Raw genomic sequence first — 26,606 nt, 5'->3', positions numbered from 1 at the left:
AATACATGGTTAAATAACCTACAGGGAATTCAAATAAAAATGAATGTATTCATCAGTAGTTGATGCAATGTAGAGTCACTTCTATAACCTGAAAAGATTTTTGTAAATCCAGTGGTCAAATGCTGTGTCTTCATCTGACTAATGACTGGTCTTTTTGTTAATGTCCACAAGACTTTCCGTATATAAGAAGAAGGCTATTTTAAAAAGGAAAATGTAAAAGATGAAACAAAGGAATTAGGGATAATCAATAAATTGTGAATAATTTATTGCTAATGTGTAAATAATTTGTAATCATGTAAACTGTAGTCTGATTATAAGTATTTTAAAATGTAATTTAATCTAATTACAAGAACTTAATTTTTGGAGTCTGATTACGTAATCCAGATCATATGTAATCAGTTACTACCTAGCTCTGTCCATAACAAACATGATACTACACGTAGCATAGAAACACCATGTAACATCAGTACCAATCAACTGTATGTATGATTTTGGAGCCCCCTACAGTTAAACTGATTTCAGAGTTGTAAACATACCTGTTGTAATTAGTGTATAGAGTGGAAAAGAAACAGAAGCTGATTTTTAACAGAAACAGATTTGGAAACTGATGTTACAAGTTGTAAATGTACATAGTTGCTTTAAAGTGCCATGCAAATAATAATATGTACTAGACAGTACATATTAATATAGAGTAATAATTGTAATAAACTCAAGATATAACTAGCTTATTTATGAATTTATATATAAAAAAAGGTTGTAATACCAACTAAAACAACTGACATCGGTTTAAAAAGTATTCCAAAATCTTCCTACAACAGCCCAGAGGAAAACTAAATTAAGGAAGTCAAGGTGAACAGGCTCTTATAAAAAAAAAAAAAAAAAAGAATTACTCCCAATTCCAGTAAAACTTTTTTTTATCCTTTCCCCAGTAAATAAACGTACCACCCATACCACAATAAATTAACACTAGTACAAATACAATATTCTACAGCCATTATGGAGTTTCCACATAAAAATAAAAACATTATTAAAAAAAAAAAAAAAAAGTTTAAACAAAACCATTCACTCAACATAAACAAAAGTCTGGGCAGCATTTTTCCTTTATTTTTTTAGTTTCATTAGAATATCAGAATAACGCACTTGTGGTTTTCATAACATGACTTGCTAATATGCAAAGACAACGTTATATATTTAGTTATATAAATACATTAAAATAGGTTAAAATTATTGTAAAAACATTCTTAGGTTACAAAAAAAATGCCAAATAAAAGACAAGTTTGTGTACAAACTTAAATAATTCAAACACAAAAAAGCAAGTATACTCTCACATCACGTTCCAGCCCTGATTACAGTATTCTTTTACTTTAGTTCCACACAATTTATTTTGTTCATTTTTTCCAGCATCAATGAGTTAATATGCTGGAAATAATTCATGGAAATGTATAAATACTATTAAAAAAAAAGGTATGTACAGTACCCATTACAGTAAACCTGAAGAATAAGTTAATAATAATAAGATAAGCGAATTACATTATTTACAGAACTGATTAGAGACTTCTGTGCAAATGAGACAGGAGTGGCAGGTATGGAGTAAAACAAAATTCAGAAGTCACACAGCAGGTGCCAGTCAGGAATGACGATTAGTAAGGCTTTGAAATGTGTCTGCATTTGCCAGTCTTAGTCAACATCAGTGAGGTCACTAATAGGTTCATCTTGGACTCGATTCAGATGGTTCATGGCACGATTAAAGGCAGTCTGAACAGCCTTGCGGATGGCTGAGGTGCGGCCCTCCATCATTTTAATCTTGTCGATGGTTGTGTCAATACCGAGAGAAACCATCTTGGATTTAGAAAGCCACTGCCTGGACAAGGTAAAAAACACACATAATCAAATAAATGAATAGAAAAAAATTATAATAATAGATATCACTATACCTCCCTAGTTGACTGATTACATTAAGAACTGCAAATATTTTCTGGATGACAAATTTTCTCAAATGTTGTGTGTAAATTGTCATTAATTAAATATGCACTAACTTGCATAGATTTCTAGAACAAAAACCCGAACACTGGATGAAGCCAGTTTCAAAATAATTATTACATTGTGTGACATATTAGAGTCAAAGGTTATTAAAAGAGATCTCTTTTTATCACCCCATAAATAATAATTAAAATAATAGTCAAAAGCCAGAAGAAAAAAATGAATTATTTTTTATTGTATAAAATCAGGCAAGTTATATATGAACAAACTACTCTATAAAACCTTAATAATACAGATTGGAATAAAACTGTAAAGTGTATTTAAATGGTACTGAAGTAGAGGTGTTTGTTTTTTGCAGGAGAAAAATCTCATTTTGAGAAAACAGCCTTTAAAGATATGAATTATAAATAATCTGTAAAATCTTTAAAAATACTTATTGAAAAGCCAAAAAGCCCAAAATCTCAAAATTGACAGATGTCTGAAAAAGACTAATTGTTTCACCTAACTGAGTTTTTACTTGCCTAATTGTCTACAAAAAAAATTATCAAATTACAAATTACTGTTTTCTTTAAATGATTTGAAGATTAAATAATTAAACATTTAATAAATGCAAATGAGTTTCCTTCATCTGCTTTCAGCTACATTAGAAATTGCAATTAGGCTACACTGGAAAAAACCTTATACATCACAAAATTGTTAATCTATTACATGTTCTTTGCTTTTCAGTAATGTTACTGGTTGCATTTGGCTATAATTCCTTTTATTTAAGCTCTTCATCTTTTATTATGTACTTTTTTATCCGACTTGTACAAGGCTTGCTGTTGGTCTGTTGAGTTCTGTGTTGCATGGATGCAGACTTGGACTTGCCACTTGTCATATCCATTATGTTTGAACTAGTGGATTGCACATATACAGATGCATGTGATAAAATCTATGCTGCTGACATGCAGTATCAGCTTGGCAACACTGCCCAGTTGCAATACCTACTTCTGGTAACCTTACCTGAAATTTGTGCTGTCTGCATTTGTGCTGTTGCTTGTAATTTGTTTATTTGCTCTTAGATTATCACTGACTATTTTTGAATTTGAATTTTACATTAATAAGACTAATAATTTTTGCTGCTATCAAAGTTGGAATTATGAATTTTAACTGGTATGTAACATTTTGGTGTCAAAACATTAGAATACAAGGTTAAATGGTTATAGTACAAAGTAGTACAAAAAAGGAAAAGTTACAAGTTAACTGCAGATGTTCAAAGCATAGTTTGCTCAAATCCCTAAGTATGAGCAATAATAATAGTACGAGCAATAATTGACATGGCAAACACCAATAATTAGCCTCTAAATCTCACCAGCTACGTTTGTTGTCGAAGAAGAGAACAAGGTAAAGTTTCTCTTCTGACTTGTACTGCATCTGTTCTCCAATCCGTAGAATGTCTAGCGGGGGCACTGGGATAGAGACTCCATTGTGCTGGCAGCCCACTCGTGGCATGTGAGGGTCTATGATCTTTAATAAAAAAAATTATAAAACCTGTTACAGAAAATGAGGACAATCCTGAAAAAAGGAAAAATGACTGTCATAGTTTATAAATATTACTTAGGTTATACACATGATTAACAATGTTCTTTCACTTGTTATTAAATACATAGTCTATGTCAGGGGTGTCCAAACTTGGTCCTGGAGGGCCACTGTCCTGCAAAGTTTAGCTTCAACTTGTTTCAATACACCTACCTGGAAGTTTCTAGTATGCCTAGTAAGACCTTGATTAGCTGGTTCAGGTGTGTTTAATTGGGTTTGGAACTAAACTCTGCAAGACAGTGGCCTTCCAGAAGCAGGACTGGACGCCCCTGTTCTATGTGATGTATTGCTCTAGAGATCATTTAATTTTTTTTAATTGTTCTAATAGCGTACTTTTGTACTTGGTTTTCCATAATCCATTTTATCCACAGGCCTTTCAAATTATAGTCTACTGACTGTGAGAATGGATTGACACATACACACTATTTAGTGTTCAAATCACTTACACATGCATTCAGGCTACATGCACAGGTTGTGCATAGACATCAGTGGATAGTGCTTGTGTAAATAAATATAAAAAAAAAAAAAAAATATATATATATATATATATATATATATATATATATATATATATATATATATATATATATATATATATATATATATATATATATATATATATATTATATATCTATATATATATATATATATATATGAGTAAAATACAATGCTGCATACACAGAATTCAGCCATGAGGGCATATAATCAGAACTAATGTTTTTCTAAATCTGGATTCTATGACAGTTGCCTAACTAGGAGAAACCCCCCTAACAGGCTTACATGCAATGAAGTTTGGTTGTTTCATTTAAAAAAAAAAAAAAAAAAAAAGATCAAGAGATCAATTATTTGCTTTTGAAATGCAAATTTCAGCACAAAAACAAACAAACAAAACAAAACAAAAAAAAATCTGAAAAGAAAAGAAAATTACATAGAGAAAAAGTGTGCAATAATGACTGTTATATGTAAACAGGGTTATAATAGATGCTATGTAAATTAGGTTGTGCTTACAGATGAGGCACATGTGCACGTGTGGACAGAGACGCAGAGAAATTTAAATGAGTGTAACACCACAAAAACGCAATAAAGCTTATCGAACAACACAGCAATCAGGGATGGGACTTAAATGATGATGCACTCTTGGTTATTAGAGCTTCAGTAAAAAATAGTGTATACTCTCACTCGTGCAAAGGCTTTTTAGTGCTAAATTAATGCTATACATGAGAGAAGAGAAACACATATCTTTGCTATCAAAACGGACTATTTGTAAGTATTGAAAAGTATTGAAATGAATCAAACAATCTGATAAAATTTATGTTGGTTTTGAAAATCAGTTTTCTGTAGATGGGTCTGATGAGTATCTATTGATCTATCTATTGATAGAAAACAGAAAAATAAAAACAATGTGGAATCTTGCAGCACTGATAGGAATAATATGAGAAAGAATCCAGATAGATGGCACATAGAAAATGTAGATTATTATATAATAGAGACACTGCAGACTTTAAGATAATATATAATAACAGGATAAGACTGAAAAACTACTTAAATACATCTATTATGTTTAGACTGACCAATGTGTTTTTTTTTTTGTTTCTTTTTTTGTTTTTTTGGTTTCCTGACTGACAGTCATTCAAATGTATTCTGATGACGTATTTTCTACAAGTAAATTAAACTGACTCTGAAAAGTGTGACAACTGAAGCCTAGCTCATGCACAAGACTGAAGCCATAAGCACCAATTGGTTCGGCCAAATCAGCATCAGCTCAATAGTTTAAATTATGTTAATTATGCAGGAAAGTAGTGCACAATGAGCAGGACTGGACAGACCCCAGCCTTGAGAATAGAAATAAAGGAAAGAAAGAGGTAGAAATAGCTATTAAACACATGCATATTCAGACTCACCAGGGCAGGGTAGGAGGGGTATCCACTACATTTAGCCCAAACTAGTTTGAGAGGTTCCAGAACTGTAGCAGCACTAGCAGGCATCCAAATACTGCTGCTGCCAACTTCTAGAAAAGCAGGAATATCAGCAGCCATGTTATGATGGTGCAGACATATAATATATGTCTATAGTGATAGAGCAAATAATATTAATAATAATAAAATTTCAATAATTTTAGATAATTCAGGTAGCTATTTTTCATATAGTGGAAAATAGGGGTGAATCAATACAAAAGAATTACAGTTCTGTACTTAACTCTGTCTTAAAGTCACAGTTCAGTATGTTTTCAATACAGGTGGTATCTGTGGTTCACTGGTTCACTGAACAAACTGTGGCTATGTCTTTCAATTATAATCAAAACTTTAAGGATAAAAAAAATTTCAGCAAAAGCTGTAAACTATACACTGGGAGCCCGATCACTTGCACATTACTATATTATTAAAGGCTACAATTAAAAACAGATCCCAAACTATTCAACTGCTATTTATTTTTAGATCTCATAATCAACACTCAAATAAAAAAAAAAAAAGTGTATGCAAACATGTAAATTGCACATAAGCCAGTTTTTATGTTATCTTATAAATCTAATTATAAAATTGTGTTTCTACACAGCATAGACTAAAAGAACAATCTTGAAATTTAAGAATTAGTTTGTTAAAATTAAGATATTTAAAAACATAAGCTTCAAATTAAATTCACTGTGCAGTGGTTAAAACAACTCTGTTTTTGTTTGGTACATATACCAAAAGACACGTACCGAAACTTTTCTGTACGAATATTGTATACCCCTTGTGGACAATTTAGATTCATAATGGTAAATTGCAAAAAATAATTAAATAAATAAATAAAATGTTTAAAATTACCATGGCATGTGTTCATGGATGTGGACGTGTTTCGGTCCTCTAATCTGGCATCCAAATAAATGAAGAGGCATCCCAATAGTGCCATTACTAATATTAGCACTACAACCAAAGCTGCACAACGATTTATTAATTTATCTTTGTTTGTTTTTTTGTTTTGTTTTTTTGTTTTATTATAAAGAACATGATTCTTTTGTCATTCTGAAGAAAAGAAAAAAAAAAAAATCACATTTCAGTGATTTACAAAACCACTAAATAATGGTAAAAAAACAAATTTGTAAATTTGTAATAAATTTTCAAAAATAATGTAATTTTAAAAACTTCAGACAAAATATTATTTACTTCAGTCTATTTCAAAAACATAATATTTGGCAGTGTGCATAATATACTTAAAAAAAAAAAACATTATAGCATAGCCTTGATTGTTCTTAAGATCTTTCTTAAAAAAAAAAAAGAAACATCCCATCCACTGTGATTTGATTCACTGTCAAACTGAGATCAAATTTCAGTACAGTTAAAAGTGTACAGATGTGGATACCTACCAGCAGCTATTCTAGCAGCCTTGGCGAAGTTTCTATTCTCGATGCAAGCAATAATCTCATTCTTGTCCTCCACTGTGTTCCTCCGGATGAGGGCTGGCTTCCCCTTTCCACACTTTGGTAGGTTAACTGCAATAGTACTAAAGACAAACAAGAAAACATTATGGTGTAGTGTGGGATGCACATGAAAATAGGAATGGTACAGGGTTACAGGGATGTGCATTTGACTACTCAAGCACTCGACAGATAAATCATAAATTAGCAGAGTGCTCAAGTACTTGTGGATGCAATGTGTCTTCCTGCAGCTCAACCCACTGAGCATGGTGCTAGCAATGCCTAAACCATGGGTTTGATTCTCAAGGGATGAATAAAGTAATACATGTATTTGATCCCCTGCTGATTTTGTAAGTTTGCCCACTTACAAAGAAAATGAAGGGGGTCTGTAATTTTTATCGTAAGTTTATTTTAGCGTATAGAAACAGAATACAAACCAAAACATCTAGAAATAAACACATTATGTAAAGGTTAGAAATTGATTTGCATTTCAGTGAGTAAAATAAGTATTTGATCCCCAAGCAAAACATGACTTAGTACTTGGTGCAGAAACCCTTGTTGGCAAGCACAGAGAAAGACCTTTTTTGGTAGTTGGTCACCAGGTTTGCATATATCTCAGGAGTGATTTTTATCCACTCCTCTTTACAGGTCCTCTATAAATCCTTAAGGTTTCTTGGCTGTCGTTTGGCAACTTGATGTTTCAGCTCCCTCCACAGATTTTCTATAAAATTGAGGTCTGGAGACTGGGTAGGCCACTCCATGACCTTTATGTGCTTCTTCTTGAGCTACTCCTTTATTGCCTTGGTGGTATGTTTCGGGTCACTGTCATGCGGGAAGACCCATCCATGACCCATCTTTAGTGTTCTGGCTCAGGGAATGAGGTTCTCGTCCAAGATTTTACAGTACATGGCCCTGTCCATTTGCCTCTCAATGCGGTGAAGTTGTCCTGTACACTTAGCAGAAAAACAGCCCCAAAGCATAATGTTTCCACCTCCGTGCTTGACTATAGGGATGGTATTCTTGGAGTCATAGTCAGCATTTCTCTTCCTCAAAACATGGCTAGTCGAGTTAATGGCAAAGAGCTCAATTTTGGTCTCATCTGACCACAGCACTTTCTCCCAAGCCTTTTCTGAATCATTTAGATGTTCTCTGGCAAACTTTAAACGTGCCTGCACATGTGGCATCTTGAGCAGGGGGACCTTGCGGCCGCTGCAGGATTTCAGTTTATTGTGGCGTAGTGTGTTACCAATGTTTTGCTTGGTGAGTGTGGTCCCAACTGTAAAGTTGTTAATCAAAAAGTCCATGATAAATAAAGATATCGTCTCTCAAAATAGAGAGTCGATTCTGAATCGCCTTTACAAGTCATCATATTTTCTATTCTTTTGCCTGTTGTGTCACTGGGTAACACATTTGCATAATCCGCTCCTGCCTGCGAAGTACGAACAGAGTCTGACCTGCCCACAAACACTTCCGCTAGTGCGTTTACATCATGTTGAGAATACGCTATGTTAAGGATACCACAGAAATACAATTCAAACCTTTTGTTGTGTGCATGTCATTTTACCAAAGACTGCTTCTCTAATCTTGGCTTTTATCTTCATTGGCTTCTATTCTTCGTAATTTGGACTAACAAGCTCCAAACCACAACCTATAAGTCCGATTGATACGTTATGTGTACATTATCAATTGAGTGCTCAAAATATCAAGTTTTTGTGCTAATACAGTAGGTAGACATCCAAAATGGGTAATACCGCCGCACGTACCGCCACCGCAGGGCCGCGGCGTTAACTGCAATTCAGTCGCGTGTTAAAATCATTCGCGAAACTACCACCAGGTGGCGCAAAGGGACGGATTGCGAACTGAATGTAATTATAAAATGAAAGGAAGACGTTAAACAACAATAACATTATAATATACATTATAACATCCTTAAAAGCCATTAAAAAATAGGATAGTCTTAGGCTACAGTCTACTCATCAAAAAATTAAAGAAAGACCTTTACACAAGGGCTCTTATGCATTCTATTGTTATTAAACAGTCATTACATACATACATACATACATATACATATATACACACACACACATATATATATATATATACACGGATTAAAAGCTAAATGTTTTAATTTCAGTTCATTCTTGGTTAAATATATATATATTATAATATATATTATATATATATATATATCTTATATATCCTACTATAGATAGATAGATATAGATACCTATATATAAAATAATCTTCAGGTTCCATTTGCAGAGCGAAATGAGAAAAGTCCAGCATTTACAAATAATTCTTATTCACTCTGTTATTATTCTTGATTTTTTAAACTGCTAACACTTTGCATTTTGGAATTATGCCTTTACTGTGTGACCAAAAATTGTGAATTGTGACTTTGATCGCGCTGGTGCCTCACGCGCACATATTCATTGGAAACAGCAGTTGTCACCAGCCATGCGGCGCGAGCAGCAGTCCACTTTGGCATATTTTTGCTCATTATGATTTTTTTTCCGTCGATACTGAAACACGTGTGAAATCCAAAGCCTGTTTTCCCTAATGAATAAGAGTTTTTAGCTTCAAATGGGGCCACATGTTTGGATTTGTCCGGAATGATGTGAGAGATAACCCCAACCTTACCTTGTGTATTGCTTTAAATTATTTTAAATTATTTTTATTTATTTTATTTTTTTTTTTTTGTTTATAAGCCTCTATTATTATATACTGCAATTATATTTATCCATATAATTATATTATTTAAAATGGTGGTAATTCTTGTTCTGTTCTGATAAACTTGTTGAATTTAAAGGATTTGTTGTAAAGTGAAGGGAACTAAAAATATCCTGTTATTAGCCTATAGCATTATAAGGCATGCCGTTATTATTTCTGAATGTAATAAAATGCAACTCTCACAAACTTAATTTATTTTTAGCGTGTTTTCGTGTATGTTTTTATCCAGCTTTATTTTTCCATTGCATCTGAAAATGACTTTGTGCATCACATTCACTCGGCGCGCTCAATCTGCCTCTCGCGTTGTTCAGCTGTGCGATTTCAAAATGTTTGATATAAAGGTTGCCGTCACATTTTATACAGGAATTGTTCATTAAAAAATAAATAAATAAATAAATAAATAAAATAAAAAAAAGTAAAAAAATCAAAATATATTGTTAGTTTTATGCTAACATGCAATCAAGGTCTTCAGATACAATATAAGACACAAGTTCATTTAGGCTATTTAACATGCAGTGTGACATTTTACCGTTTCAACTTATAAACTCCTTGAGATTTTTAAGTCAGCTTAATAGTATTGAAATTCAAGTTGAATCTAGTATAAAAAAGGTTTTAATTGCTTAAATTATTTCTATGAATTAATAAGTTAGCATGACTTTTTCATCATAGCTTTTTTTTACTAGCTGTTTTCGTTTTCTGAAACCAAGCACCCACTTTTTTCTTTTTTAAAATCTATTAATCGCTCGCATATCTCCTACAGCCTACAAAAAAGGGCTAATAGAGGTTCTTTCTTTTATTATTTATTTATAATGTTTATTCTTGAATAAAATAAGTATTTATTCTTTAATAAAATAAGGGAGAGAATTAGGGAAGATCCAAATATTTTGTAATGTACAATAATATAGGCCTATATCTGCCTGCAGTTAAAAAGTTATATTTGTTCTGATTCACCCATTTATGTAGGATACAATCTAAAAATAAAAATAATGTCATAAAAAACGCGCCCATCGGCCTGAATAAATTTTTACCATTATAGAATTGGGGTAGTAATTTAGGAGGTGAAAATACAGTGAGTGAAATTACAAATGGCATGGGATTTTAAAGTATGACAACTGAAGGTCTATAAAACGTTTCTATGATGCAGTTTTTTTAAACAATGGCACTTAAATGACACTTCTGGTGTTTGGATTTTTACTTCAATATAATGAGATCCAAGTTTAAGAATAGCCTACAGTAGGTTTTTTTTTTTTTTTTTTTTTTTTTTTTTTTAAATCTCTATTTAACAGCATTAGCTCAATGAAATATGTCTTCCTTCAGGTAGACTGAATGTTTTCCACACTTTGCTAAATGTTGGGGCTCATGATCAAATGAGTTGTATTCGCCTCAAACTGATTTAGTAAAATCAAAACCGCGGACGGTAAAACCAATTCATAAATAAAACAACAAATATCAAAAGATAATAAAGCCTTCCTCAAACGCCTACGTTCACAAATAAACATGATTTTCGCCAAAATAATGATTATCAATTGATAATTTGTTATTATTTTGGTCTAGTGAAAATAATAATATGGGCTGCGAGAAAATAATGAATAAAAAGAGTAAGGCTGCTGTGAGCGCAGGCATGTTTCAACCCAGTAACAACACAGCGTTCCTCACAGCCAAAAAACAGACCGAATTCAGTTCATCTGGAGGGGGCTGGGGGTAGTTCTGTATAGCTTGTGGGGGTCGAGATAAAGGTGTGAATCTCTTGCTCTTTCATATGGACAGTGCCTTATGAGGGTATCAAACTTGCAGAACAGGTTTTAGGACAACTTTAAAGAAAGGTTTGATCCACTTCAAATGTTGACTACTGTATAGCGCAATAAAGTTTATTAGTTATTAAAACTTAATTTCAGAGGAAGTGCCTTAACTCCAAAAAAATAAATAAATAAAAAAAAATAATAATAAATAAAAAAAATTAAATTAAAAGATGCAAACTGTTGCATTAGGACTGGGCGATAGGCCTTATGGCCTACTAAAAAAAAATTTACAAAACAATTGTTTTTACAAAACAATCCGTTTTACAATTTAAATCGATTTTTTTTTTGCCTCCCTACTTAAAATCAATATTCAAATGACAACGAAATTGTTCAAGACAAGTTTTAATATAATTCTTTATCATTTACCAGTCAAATTTATAACTGAGACAAGATGATTAATAAAAAGCAGTAACGTTATTACCTTAATGCTGGAAAGACCTTTATTTTATTTATTTATTTATTTTTACTAAATTTTTACTAGCCCATCATGCAATCATACAATTTCCCATCTGCGCTTGAGCATTTAATAATCACTCTGCTCCACGCTCACTGATACCAGAAACACTGCTCCGCACTTGCTCCGTGGATAAAGTTGAAATGTTATTTTCATAATGTAGCCTATAAAAATTAAAAATAAATAAATAAATAAATAAAATTTCAGGACAGTTTCAAAGGGGATTAGGCTATTGTATGCAAACTTTTTTTCCTACCAAACGCCAAACTAATAACATTGTCAGCATTAAAAGGTATAATTGCTGCTTTCTGCTGTGCAAATTTTGTTTGTATTGAAAATAACAGTACACTTTCGGTTATTTTATCTACAGATTGATGCATTTCTTACAGATTTCTGCTCATTCAAAATCAGATACAGATGAAGTACTGTAAGATTACATTTGTTTGAATGCATTATTGCGACAGCGATTGCGTGTGAATGCGCTGTATCTGTTTAAATAATGCTTTAACCCGAAAATAATCAGTAAAAGGAACAGACAAACTCCTCGAGAACTAGCCTGTAACGCTCGACTATTGCCATCATTATACGGAGAGATTATGTGTATCAAGCTATAGCTAAATATGTTTATCATGTGAATTCTTGCTAAATATGCAGTTATATTACGGGCCATTGACATGGCTTGTACTCGTGATGGAGCGGTGCTGGAGCGATGGAAAAACCACGACGCTCCGACTTTTAAAAAAATCGCTCCAGTCAGAATCACTCCGCTCCGCTCATACTCTGCTCGGCAGCGTGTCTCAAACGCGCGGGGGAGGGTTGAGCCCAATCAGAACTACGAGCCCTGAGTGAAGCGTCGGCCGTTTAATTTTGTTGCGTCCATACAATATTTTTTAAGAGTGTGAAATATACATTTTCACAGAATGTAGCCTATTCATAAACAATAGGCCTATATTAAACCATCTCTTTAAGTTTTTCTAAATCCCAAACAGAGTCCAGACATCAGTAAAGTATCCGTCTATGAACATGTTTTATAGGTGACAAAAAAACACCAGAGTTTTGGGAGATATTATATTTTGTAGACTTTATGTGATTTAAAATGCACAAACCAGAAGCACAATATCTGCAGAGAAGGTGTTGGCCATTCTCAAAACATAAAATATCAATTTATTTAAATTTTCGTTTTTGTGTTTCAGAGGGAAAATCATTGTTAAGGCATCTCTCCGGTTACAGACCGTTCTGAAAGAAGAATTTATACAAACGCGTATAAAATGCTTTAAAAAACTTTAACAGAGATGTCTAGAGGGTATTTAATAGATCTGCCTCCCACGTAAGATTATCTAGTTTCTAGTCGGTCATTTGTCATTATTCAACTAATCGCAGGTTTATATTAAATTTACAACTATAATCCATAATGAGGATTAATATATTCCGCGCTCAAGAACATGCATTAAGTTTGCCACAAAGCACAGGCAGAAGTAGCCTAATAATTGTAAAAAAGGAGACATTTTAATTATTTATTAATAAACAAATGTTATTCTTGTCGGCTGCAAGATGAAATTCACAGTGCTGGCTCTCTCCACATGAACGCGGCTTTAAGAAAGAAATGAAACCTTCTCAGATTACATAATGCTTTCGTTTTGAATTGATTCGTTTAAAAGACATTTCATGTATGTGAGACACCCAGATTTTCAGTTATTTCATTATTAGGGAAAAAATCACGTGATCGAGAGGGTGCCTCCCTGTCAAGCGCATTAATAATTTTCGCACAAACACTTGAATATGAATAATAATTCACATTTTTCATATGCCTTACAAAGTATTTTTTTTTATATGCAATTATCCAAAATAAAACTAAACAAGATTTGCAATTAAGATCAAATGTAGACAAATAAGAATAAATACTGCACATGCACTCAGCATCATGCGCGCTGAGCAAATCTTGCACTCTGACATTTTACAGAATGTTGTACAAACCTGCATTTAAATGCGGCTGCAATTTATTTATTTCATTTATTTATTTATTTATTTACTTAAATTATATGAAAACAAGTAAAGAAGACTCCATTTAAAATCACTGAAGTTGTCAATTAATGAAGCTCTTTTTCACATCGTGTGCATTTTGTTGATTAATGACTTGAGTTTAATCATGAGGACGTTTTATTAATCAGTCCATTCTTTAGAGTTTCAGTGATTTAGCTAAATCGTGCAGGTTTAATTTATTTGTTTCTTGTTTTAATTAGGCCTAAATAATGGGAGCGAAATTATACAGTCCCTCACTTTTACTAAGATAAAGAAAATAATTTATAAAACATGCAAGCCTAGCTCACAATAGGCTACCACTCTTAATGCTCCGATGCAAAGTAAACCACAATTTCTTTTGAATAATATAACACACAATTCATATTATATAAATAATACTGCACACTATTTAAATGTGTCAAATCTAAAATATGGTGTAGAGAAAATATAAGCACAGGCTCATAGGCTTCACATTTATCCTGCTTGAATTCATTCTAAGAAACGCACATATCTTCATAAGGACTAAATTTTCATCTGTGAATATTAAATATTTTAACTAGCCTAAAGTGTTTTCCCGACTGCAGTCAAATATAACAAAACGGTGAGGCACAGCTGACGTCTATTCGCAAAAATGTGCTTTGATGCGCTTGTTTGAAAACTTGTGATTAAAGCGCCACTCAGCGGTCAAAAGCTGTAAATGCACTTTGCAGACGCCGCGGCGGCGGTACGAAAGTTAACGTGCCTAGCGTTTTCGACTCGTACATTACACGTCAGACCCTGATATCACGTGTCTTCACGGGATCTTTACGGGTTGTGTGTGAACGCACACACATATTCCGGGTAATCACTGGCAGTGTGATAGGGGCAAAATCTAGTGACCCGGGAACAACTGCCGGGACACATTACCCGTGTATTTTCCGGAACTGCAGTGTGAAAGGGGGCTTTACTGAAGTAGTTCTGATAATTCGCTGTGAACCCACTATTTCCAACAATGTGTCTATTAATGTAGACTGACATTGTTCTAATTACTTCGTTTAATAATAAAGAATATAGTGTAGCACACAGACTTTATAATCATATTAAAATTGCTGTTTATTTTGCTGCACCAGTAGTTATAGGGTTAATGCGAAGAGACGAGCGAGTTATTTAAGGCTGCTGCTCATGTGATACAGTTGTTCTGCATTCTGATTAAAAGTTAAGACAGAGCGTCTTTTGTCTGTCATTCTTCCAACGTTACAGTAACATTACAAACTGTATTGTTTCAACAGTTAGTCACGATAGCACTCGGCTAATGTACCCACCATTATTGTTTTAAGTGTTCACAGTTTACCAGCTAAACTATAGCTGTGGGCATGATTTGCACGCATAAGTGTTTTTGCATTCTATGTCATTATTATAAGAACGGATCAGAGCACTATATTATTGTTTTATGTAAAGGTGCTTTGTCAATGGTAGCACATGCTAACTGGCTCAAGGACTCCTCTTTGTGCCAGTCACAACTGACCAATCAGAGCAGAGTAGGCTTCTGGAAGGTTGAGGTTTGCTCTAGAGGTCGACCAATATATATCTGTCGGCCGATATATCGAGCCGATATTTGTCATTTTTTAATATATCGGCATCGGCCGATATCCATGTTTAGTAGCACCGATTTAAATTCAGGCACGTCGGCGGGCAGCCCCGTGTTATTGCTGCGATGGAAAGTGCTGCTGCCGCATGTGAAGGACCCCAAGCCAAAACTTTTGGAAGATTCAACAACAGTCCTGGGAGATAAAGGTAGTCAGGGAATTTCACTCTGTAAATAGGGTGGAGAAGATGGCAGCTCTCACAAACACTGCAGCATGATTGAGTTCTACGTTACTCCGCCCCGCTCACAGACAGCACCGTGCTCGGAGAGACAGCTGTCCTGGAGCAGTCCAGAACGGTGAATGACATTTGCTCGGAAGCATGGTTTAATGCAGACAATAGCAAGGTTTCCATCCAACTCATTTGCATTTAGGGATGTCAATATTTGATTATTTTTCATGATCGATCATCGTTTAAATTAATGATCAATTAATAACCTTAATGCTGTGAAATGCGTCTGCAGCGGTATTATTATTATGTGCAAAAGCCACTCGGAAAAAAAGCTTTCTCACCCGAATTAAAGGGGTTTTAGTCTGAATAAAATGCTAGTAGCAGGACTGTAAAATGAATAGATGTGATTATGATCATTTGATAAAATGAAGAGAGCGCGCCATACGTTTGTGATCATTTTACTTAACTTAGTTGACTGTGTCCCGTCAAGGAGACCGATGAATGTGCCTCTTTAAATGGTTTCGTGGTGCTCGTTGTTGTACTTTAAAACGCAATTGCAATGTTTTCAAATGACACTATAGTACTAAAAAAATAAATTATCCCAAACGTAACTGTGGCGCTTGTGGCAGTGCTGCGCAGTCAGTGAACCGCTTTTTTCACATTAAACATTTTATGCGAGTATTATGACCAGTACTTTATTTGATCCTGTTCTGGAGAATGTCAGAATTTGAATTTTTGCATTCCGGTAGGCCTATTTGTTTTAAAAAATCCGGCATTAACAGCGCATTAGATCATGACAGTGCGTGCGTGCATGCATACTAGGACGAGCGAGCGCGGGTTTGGCTAGATGTATTTGGAGGTTATTGCTCACGTCTCGTTCTGCACATATCCGCAATGTATCTGAATGTTTAACTATAATATTTTTTCTTTTTTTAATGTAAACTAGACGGAAAAGATCATCCTCTTCACATGAGTAAAAACATCCTTGGCATAACAGCAGAGTGGACCGGTATAATACAGTCTATTTAAAATGTCCAGTGTAACCTTTTATATTTTGGTTGACTGTACTTTATTTTACCAATGAACAGACTGCGATGTAAGTTTGAAATTAGAATGCACTTTAGATGTTCTGTGTCATTTATACCAAACACAAATGTTGCTGGTTGCTAGTGTGTTTGCAGCACTACTATTATTTATTTTTTATATATTTTATTTTTTATATTTTTCAGTTTAATTGATTTTTATTCATAAAATTGTTTTTTTATTATTATTATTTAAATGCATATTTAAGTTTACATTTATGTTCCAACAAACTTGAAAAATTCTGCTTGATAAATGCTCTAAAAATTTTATGTAAATGATTGACTTGTGTGTGTATATATAGTGTGTGTGTGTATATATATATATCTATATATATATGTTTATATATAGATAACTATCTTGGATATATAATTTGTTTGGTTAACTTTGGATAAATTTAATTTTTATACCGTGCAGTGCACAAAATTAAGATTCGCGAGATGGTTCAAGTCAGTGCTCAATAAATGATGATAAGTTTAGAAATGTTGTGCATCCACTTATTATTAGTGTGACATTTTAGCATGCAAATAAGGGGGAAAACTTCAAGATATCGGCCTTAAAAAATCGGCAGCACACACCCATCGGCTGAACCTGACCAAACGGCTATAGAAAAACCCATATCGGTCGATCTCTAGTTTGCTCCGAACAAGCTTGGAACGAATCGTTTAGAAATCATTGTCAAATGACTCTAATATTAAATGTATATTCTGAGAAAATTGCAATGTTTTCTGACCTTAGATGCATTTAAACCTGTTGTAGGGGACTCCAACACAATATTGACCAGTGGTGTAGTTGGAGCCATACGCAAGTATATGCCGTATGCTTACTTTTTTCCCCGGGCTGTTTGCGTATTACGACTTCTAAGAATCAATATTTGCGTATACCATCGGTATACCCACTTGTTTTTTTTTGCTTCGCAAGTCCGTAATCTACTATCATATAGCTTCCCCTTTAATGGTGTCCCATACAATTGTGTGAAACTCGTGATTCTTTGTTGTAATTGGTGCATTATCACTTCTGTCATTCTACCTTTTCCCGCCCATTATTGATGGAGTGTGTCCGCTGCAGTGAGAGAGCTCCGCTCAAATGCCATCGGGAGCACTGGGACATTTCCGGACCGGTGGACCAGTCGAGTAGTGAGCCGATCGCCGAAGTGAGGGAGACCTCCCCCAGATTAGTCACTGTTTTTAAATTACAGCGAACTGCAAAAAACACATACTCCAAAAGTGTGAAGCGGTACTACTCAATGCATCCGCCAGCCACGCGCAAAAGCTTAATCTGCAGTCTCCTGCACAGCGCTTTGCTTGCGCCACGATGTAAAGTAATAACAGCGATAAGTTGCTTCATCCACTCAGATGTGAAACAGAATTATTGTTATAGTTGTGTGATATATGAGAACATTAAAGTTTCTGTAGTGATGCTGCCTGTAAACACCCACGACGATGTAAACTGCACCATAGTAATTTGAAAATAAAACTCCAACACAGGCTTGTCAATTCAGCACCATAGTAATTTAATTTACCATGTGACCAATCTTAACCACTAATTATAAGCAAGAACTACTCTCTTTAGATGTTTATTTCTAATTAACTTTAATAGAAGTAAAATGTTGATTCAGTAAGAGCCAGATTAAAGCTCGGTTTTTTATTTATGTGTAAATAAAATATGTGATTTAATATGTGTAAATAAAACTTGTGTATTATTTACACATATTAAAGTTCTTAAAGGGATAGTTTACCCAAAAATGAAAATGACCATTTACTCAACATCATGTCATTCCAAACCTGTATGAACTTATTTCTATGGTGGAACATAAAAAAAGAAGATAATTTGAGAAATTCAAGACATAGTTCAAGTAGAAATTAAGGGTATAAGAAAAATGGTTTGGTAACATTCTACAAAATATCTTCTTTTGTGTTCCACAGAAGAACTAAGTCATACAGGTTTGCATTCACATGAGGGTGAGGAAAGGATGACAGAATTTTTTGACATTCTAGCTCAAAATCATTGCTTTAATGTCAAGTGCATTTCTATCTGACAAAATTACAATCCAGCAAAACATTCATGGAGGAACTCATGTGCTGGATATGTCCAGGGCTGAATTTGAACCCCAGTCCAGCCCTGCCTATATGCTGCAAAATCCACTTGCAAGAAGTAGAATTCCCTTCCTAAACCATACAATCAGTGTATAAAAGCATAAAATAAAACAAAATTCAGATGAACATTAAATAAAAAATAATAATAAAACGTTAAATTCAAATATCTGTGAAGCACTTTTCACAGTGAATATAATTCCAAAGAAACATGTTGAAATTATATAGAACTGTAATAAAAACTTGTCGGCAGCCATATCACCCTGCAGCCCAAGACTGCAGGGTTACCCACTGAAGCTAAGCAGGGAACCTGGGAAAACTAGGTTGCTGCTGGAAGTGGTGTTAGTGAGGCCAGCAGGGGGTGCTCACCCTGTGGTCTGTGTGGGACCTAACGCCTCAGTGTAGTGATGGGGACACTGTACTGTCAACAAGTACCGTCCTTTGGATGAGACGTTAAACCGAGGTCCTGACTCTCTGTGGTCATTAAAAATCCCAGGATGTCTTTTGAAAAGAGTAGAGGCATGGCCTCGGCATCCTGGCCAAATTTGCCCACTGCCCTCTGACCATCAGGGCCTCCTAACAATTCCCATATCTGCTGGCTTCATCACTCTGTCTCCTTTCCATCAATAAGCTGGTGTGTGGTGGGCGTTCTGGTGTAATAATGGCTGCCGTCACATCATCCGGGTGGATGCTGCACACTGGTGGTGGGTGAGGAGATACCCCCTGACAATGTAAAGTGCTTTGAGTGCCTAGAAAAGCGCTATATAAATGTAATGAATTATTATTATTATTATTATTATTAATAATGCGTAGACAGATGGGCTGGAACAACCTGGAAGTCATGCCGTAGACTACTTGAAAAATAATTCATTGACCAATTTTAGAGTGCACTGTAATGATATTACTAAATTACTATATTAATTACTTATTAATTAATGAATTTTTTTTATTTTTTTTGGTAGTGGTGGTGGGACAGGGGGTTGGGGTGCGACTGGGTAATAGTAAACCACTTTTTTCTTTAGTACTACACCACTGCATATGACCTGCTCTTTAAGATCATTAACAAGCTTCTCCCGTGTAGTTTGGGGCAGATCCCTCACCTTTCTCATGATCAACCTTACCCCATGAAGCAAGATCTTGCACAGAGCTCCAGATCAACGCCGAAAGATGGTTGTTTTGTATTTGTTCCATTTCCGAATTATCGCACCAACAGTTGTCTTGCTGATAGGCTTGCAGCCCATTCAAGCCTTGTGCAGATCTACAATCTTGTCTCTGACATCCTTTGACAACAGGGCTGAATGATTAATCTAAATTAAATCGCAAAGGCGATACATCGTGATTAGGCAGAAGCTGCAATTATCATGCATATCTTTCAGTGAAGCACGGTTCTGTAATCATCAGTAAATATCCATCCGAAGGACAGACGACACTCTCGCACGGAAACTCCAAATACACCTTGCAGAAGAAACCCAGGAAATGCCTATAGTAGCTGCTGAATAAACAGAAGATTTAACTGCTTTCATTGATTAAACATGACAAACACACAACTATGACAATATATGGTTAATCTGAGTTTGTCTAATTATAATTTTTATTATAATAAAGTATACAATAATGCAATGCTAATCAACATAGCCTTTATCACTGCTTAGAATAATATGAAATATGTTATGTGCCTTATTGAAAGAAGCCACATTATCTTACTGAAGGATTTATTTCAAACACTCGACTGACGTAATGAAGTGAGTTTGGAGTAAAAACATGCTATTAAATAGTATTTTCACGTGCTTTCAGATGGAGCAGCATTTACTACAACAAACCCTAGTTCACTGACGAGCAAAGCACACTATCGTGTAGCCCTATTTGGCAACTCTTTGGTCTTGCCCATGGTGGTGGGAGAGGTTGGAATGGAAGATAGAGATTGTGTGGACAGGTGTCTATACACCTAACAAACGGACATTAGGAGTAACTTCTTAAAGTGGCTGGACTAATCGGTATTCCACATGGGCACATGACCAATCTGTGGGAGCCAAAATTCTTGCTGGTTGGTAGAGGATCAAATACTTACTTCACTTGCAAATTTGAAATGCAAATCAATTTCTAACCTTCATATAATGTGTTTTTTTCTCGATTTTTTTGGTTGATATTCTGTCTCGGTCCGTTAAAATAAACCTACCATAAAAATTACAGACACTTTATTTCTTTGTAAGTGGGCAAACTTACAAAATCAGCAGGGGATCAAATTAAAATTCTATAATATAATAATCTACTGCTGCTGCACAAAACCTGCTGTTAAGCCCTGTTGAATAAGCAAAGTAATAAATGCCTATAGCACTTTAAAGAGTTCATTTACCCTCCATTTACATCACTACAATTTCATGCAACTAAAGCGCTTTCTGCCTCCCCAAGCATTGTACCTGCTAATATAATTTCCAACCAATAATATTAATAACATATCAACTCAATAAAATATTCATAACATAAAAAAATTAGCTAACATTGTGATCTGAATAGCTATGCATACTACTGCACAAAAGTACTTAGAATTGTTACTGCCCCTTTATTAAATAAAGAAACAACCAATTAATGCTTATTTGGCTTTGAAGAGTTCTATAAACCCTGTTGAATTGAATAGCAAAGTAATAAAATCCCTATTTCACCAAAAAAATTCACTACCATCCACTACCATCTTATCACTGAAATTTCATGCAAATAAATGTACTTTCTGCTGCCGCTGCTATATTAGCAACAATAATCAGATTGCCATGCACAAAAGTACTTACAATTGCTATTAGCCTCTTTATTAAATAGCAAATGCAATCAAATAATGGCTATTTACTTTGAAGAGTTCACAAAATCTACTTTGAGCCATGTTATATAAGGAAAGCAATAAAATGCCCATTTCCCTTTAAAGAGTTACTTACCCTCGATTATAGACTGTATAAAAAACAGGTTATCACTGAAATTTCATGCAACTAAGTACTTTCTGCTTCCGTTGCTATATTAGCAACAATAATAATTGGATTGCCATGCAGACTGCTGCTAATATTTCTAACATTGTGTCTGAATTTTGCTATGCATGCATGCTGCTGCTATTAAAATTCACTAAACTAGAGATCTGAATAACTTTGCATACTGCTGCTACAGCTGAACAAAGGTACTTAGAAATGCTATTTGTCTTTATTGACAAGCAAACGCATTCAAATAATGCTATTTTGCTTTGAAGACTTCACAAAATCTACTGTACGGCCTGTTAAATAAGCAAAGATATAAAATGCCTATTTCACTTCAAAGGTGTCATATGACGTTGCTAAAAAGTAGAGAATTTTGTGTATTTGGTGTAATGCAATGTGTTTTTGTGGTTTAAGGTTCAAAAAACACTATTTTCTACATAATGTACATTATTGTTTCTCCTATATGCCCCACCTTTCTGAAATGCGTCGATTTTTACAAAGCTCATCATTCTGAAAAGCTAGGTGTGCTCTGATTGGCTAGCTATTCAGTGCATTGTGATTGGCCGAATGTCTCAAGTGTGTGATGGAAACGTTACGCCCCTTAACACTGTGATGGCGTGTGTGCCAGATGGGTAGGATAAAATGTCAGAACACCTGCGCGATTAGGGCTGGGCGATATGACGATATATATCGGACGGACGAAATTAAAAGTCGTTTCATTATCGTTTCATATTATGCTTTATCGTTTATTTTGTGGTGCCGCAAAATACATTGTTTACGGCAATACTTTTTCATAATTTGAATGACGGCAGTTAGGGCTGCACGATTAATCGTATTTTAATCTCGATAACAATATCCACCTTTCTAGATTAATTAAAAATAACAGTCACGATATTGGCCAGCTCGTAATTTATCCTGAAACGTGTTTTTAATTTGGCATTTGCGTTATCTTGCATTGCTAACAAGTCTTCACTAGCGTTCATGCTTGTGGTTGCCAGATGTGAAGAGCTTTAAGCCCCAAAACAGAACTTTTCTCCTTTAAGGATACACTTTCTGCCCGGTGTTTTATTTAATTTGTGCAATCTGGCAACCCTGTGCGCGCTCACTGATGGCGGAACAAGCGCTGATGATGATAATAACATACGAGTTTAGCGATCTCTCCACCGCGATATTCTGCTTACATGAAAGTGTCATATAAACCAGGGGTTTTCAACCTGTGGGGCGCACCTGTCAAGGGGGGCATGAGCATCAGTTAATTCAGAGACATTCCCTTGGGGATTTATGAATATGAGTTAGCAAATCTTTAGTCATCCACTAGGGGGCAATCTGACTCCCACTGCTTGTAGACAGTTAGAGCAGAGTCGGTTGGAGTATCAGTCACGCTTATTGACAAAGTAAGATGATTTACGGTTAGCTGTGTCGGCATGTTGTTATCTCAGAAACATGCTCCGCATTAACATTGAAACAGGTATACTGGTTATATATTTATGTTTCAGTATAATTATGCACGCTATACCAGGGGCGGTTCTAAACCCTTTTTAGGTGGGTTTCAGACCCCCTATCTGTCACCTTAGCCCCCAAAAACTATCTTAACAATCAGGCCAGTGCTGCTTCCTCAAGAAAGTTTTTCATTCTCACGTGTTTTAAGTCTTGTCAGTTTAAACACTAAAGTAATTTTAAGCCATTTAAGCCCAAGAAAGAATGGGATTTTTTCCCATTTGCGAACAAATTGTCACTTAATGCGGTACTCACGCGCTGTGATAAAGCGTTTCTATGCGCAACGCATGCGCACAGCTTTAGCCTTCTCAGACAGCAGGTGAATACCTATGGTTGTCTTGACAAGTATCCTTGTAAGCACAGTCGGTTGTTTTAAGTGAACATAAACAGTAAAGAAAATATCAAATTTACATCAGTATAACGGATCCGTGCATATTTTATGTAAATAATGTTAATCAAAAAGACCAAAAGAAAAATTGTTCTGTGATTTAATAGTTTTAATGGATATTTGCGTTTATGTTATTGTTAATAAAGTAATTCGGTGTGAATAATGGGGGGGGGGGGGGCAAGTGAAATTAGACAAACTTGGGGGGGCGCATGTCCTAAAAGGTTGAAAACCCCTGATATAGACAATGTGTGTTTATTCACAAGCCATTTGTACTGTTTGTGTTACCAAATGTGCCATGATCAAACTTTCACTGAGTTTCAATAATGGATCTATTGTATTTGAGGAATTCCTACCAGTGACAATACAATGGGGAAAAAGGTACATAAATTGGAATTGTTGGAAATTATATTAAGAGTTTCTAAAGTTTTTACCAGTTTTCGTGTTGAAAATGGCATGTCAATGTTAGTTTTCAGTGTGCATTAACGATCTTTGAGCAAATTTACTGTGCGATCTGAGTGTTTTTTTTTCCCATTTGCGAACAAATTGTCACTTAGAAAATGTAACGTGAATACAAAACCCTAACCAAAACCATGAGTTTTGTATTATCATAGTTGGTTAAATGAAGTCAGTGTATAGTCTGTGGAGGTGGGTTAAAGGACACATGAAATGTTATTGCATTTCCCTGCTGAATAAAAAAAAAAAAAAAAAAAAAAAAAAAAAAAAAAACAACAACTAAATCCAGCCTTAGCTGGTTGACTGATTTTAGTTGTTCATCCTGCCTGGTCTTTGCTGGTCAAAGCTGGTCAGAAGGCTGGTTTTAGAGGGGTTCTGACCACTTCCTCAGCTGGTCAGGCTAGGAGACCAGCTGGAACAACAGTGTGTGTCCATAATCTCCATGTCCGTTTCTTATAGAAGCTGTCAATATTCTTTATGTAAATTACTTGTGATTAAGCTCCGTTTTTGTAACTGATCGGGAGAAATGTGAATTATTCATTGGATTGAATCATTAGGCTAAGTAAGAATGTCAACATGTATTTATGCAGAGCTGAATAAAAAAAAAAAAAAAAAGGCTATGCATTTCTAGCCAATCTTAATTTAAATCTTAATATTTTTCTTAGAAGCTGTCAATATGATTAATACGATTGTTTTGTGTCTGTGTTCATCTTGTGTCCTTTGTTTGTAATTTGTGCCTGTCCGTTTTTGTAACTGAAGATTAAGTGAGAATATTATGTTTAAGTCATTATGTGTTAATTTTTCAAAAAAAATAAATGAAAGATGTGTTTCTAACCGAGGTGAACACGCTGAGCATTTATAATATTTTTATTAAGCCGAATGTTGAAGATGTCAATATGTTTCATGTGCTTTTTTTGTTTCTATAGCACCGTTTCTGTAACTGAAAAACTGAAAATAAATAAAAGGCATAAGTTTGTCACTTCAATCGTAAGTGAACATGTGTGCAATATTTACAGAATACAATATTTACAGAAGCTGTCAATAATGAATGATGAATTTCTTATGTACTGTATATAATCCATTGTAACTTAAGATCCTGAGCAAGATTAATTGTTCGTTGTGAGTTTGATTATTATTTGCTTATGGCAATTAAAAATTAAAAATAAGTTAAAATGCTTAGCCTAAATCTTCTATACATATTTTTTATCTTTCCTGACATACTCCAATTCATGTTAAAACAGACCAGACGTGCTTATTCTGTGCATTTTTAGCACGTTTTGTGTGAAATCATGTTTCAAAAGTGTGCTGTCACTTTAATTGAGCGTCAGCAGCGCAGCAAAAATAGACTCGGTGCCAAAACCCCTACTTCACTGCTGCTCACTGCTCCTGCTGCCGGTGTGAATGCACTCATTGATTAACATGCATGCCAAAAAAAAATATGCGCTGCTCACACTTGCAATGTAAAACAGCCATTAAACCTTCTTTCTTTGCGTGAACAATTGGGTGGCGTTATGCAAATATTCCCGCATCATGACAGAGACATGTGGGGGCGTGTTAGAATGAGCCGTTTTAGGTAGGAGTGGTTGACTCTTCTATTTTATAAAGAATATCTCTTTGGATTTGAGACTTTAGTCTTTCCAACTTTACACATAATCTTTATGCACCAAGAGCGTGTAACACTCCCAAGAGAAAGGAAAAATTTAAATCGCTTCATATGACCAATTTAAAGAGTTACTTACCCCACTAAAATTATCACTGAAATTTCAAGCAACTAAATTACGTTCTGCTGCTGCTGCTTTATTAGCAACAATAATTTGACTTCCTGCTGCTAATATTATTTCTAACATTGCATATGAATTTGCTATGCATGCTGTTGCTATTAAATTCTCTACATGTGATCTGAATAACGATGCATACTGCTTCTACAGCTGCATAAAGGTACTTAGAATTGCTATAAGCCCCTTTTAAATAAACAAAACACAAACGATGCCAATTCGTTGCAGAGTTCACATACCATCCATTTTTAGTCCCTGAAACTTGTGGTCTACCTACTGCTGCTGCAACTAGAAGCATCATTTGATTTGCTATGCATACTGCTATTAATAATTTGCTAATAACGCAATCTGAAATTCTATGGATACTGCTGCTACACTCCATGAAATTACTAGAATTGATGTAGCCCATCCATGCATTATCACTGAAATTTCATGCAACTAAACTACTTTCTGCTGCCCCTGCTGTTAGCAATAATAATTGGTTGCTATTGCAGACTGCTGTTAATATTATTTCTAACATTGCATCTGAATTTGCTATACCATTCTGCTGCTATTAAATTAACTAAAAATTGTGATCTGAATAGCTATGCACATTGCTGCTACAGCTGAATGAAAGTA

General features: G+C 34.7%; 1 protein-coding gene across 2 annotated transcripts in view; it reads right to left on the bottom strand.

Moving 5' to 3' along the window:
• Window positions 1–907: 907 nt before the first annotated feature.
• Window positions 908–26,606, bottom strand: part of LOC109100616 (bromodomain-containing protein 1-like) — a 38,502-nt gene continuing 12,803 nt past the window's right edge. Inside the window, exons 10-13 of one of the 2 annotated variants that reach the window (XM_042722343.1) lie at window positions 6,902–7,038; window positions 5,460–5,566; window positions 3,332–3,486; window positions 908–1,861 (exon numbers count right to left, since the gene is read on the bottom strand). In XM_042722343.1, the coding sequence (XP_042578277.1) occupies window positions 1,678–1,861; window positions 3,332–3,486; window positions 5,460–5,566; window positions 6,902–7,038 (583 nt within the window). In that variant the 3' untranslated portion in view covers window positions 908–1,677. The remainder of the gene's footprint in view (window positions 1,862–3,331; window positions 3,487–5,459; window positions 5,567–6,901; window positions 7,039–26,606) is intronic. The other variant, XM_042722344.1, reaches the window with a different exon arrangement.

The sequence above is a fragment of the Cyprinus carpio genome, chromosome B4 (assembly GCF_018340385.1).
Source record: "Cyprinus carpio isolate SPL01 chromosome B4, ASM1834038v1, whole genome shotgun sequence".
In the NCBI taxonomy this organism is placed as follows: Eukaryota; Metazoa; Chordata; class Actinopteri; order Cypriniformes; family Cyprinidae; genus Cyprinus; species Cyprinus carpio.
The sequence above is the reverse complement of the archived record's forward strand: the minus strand, read 5'-3'. Positions and strand labels throughout refer to the sequence as shown.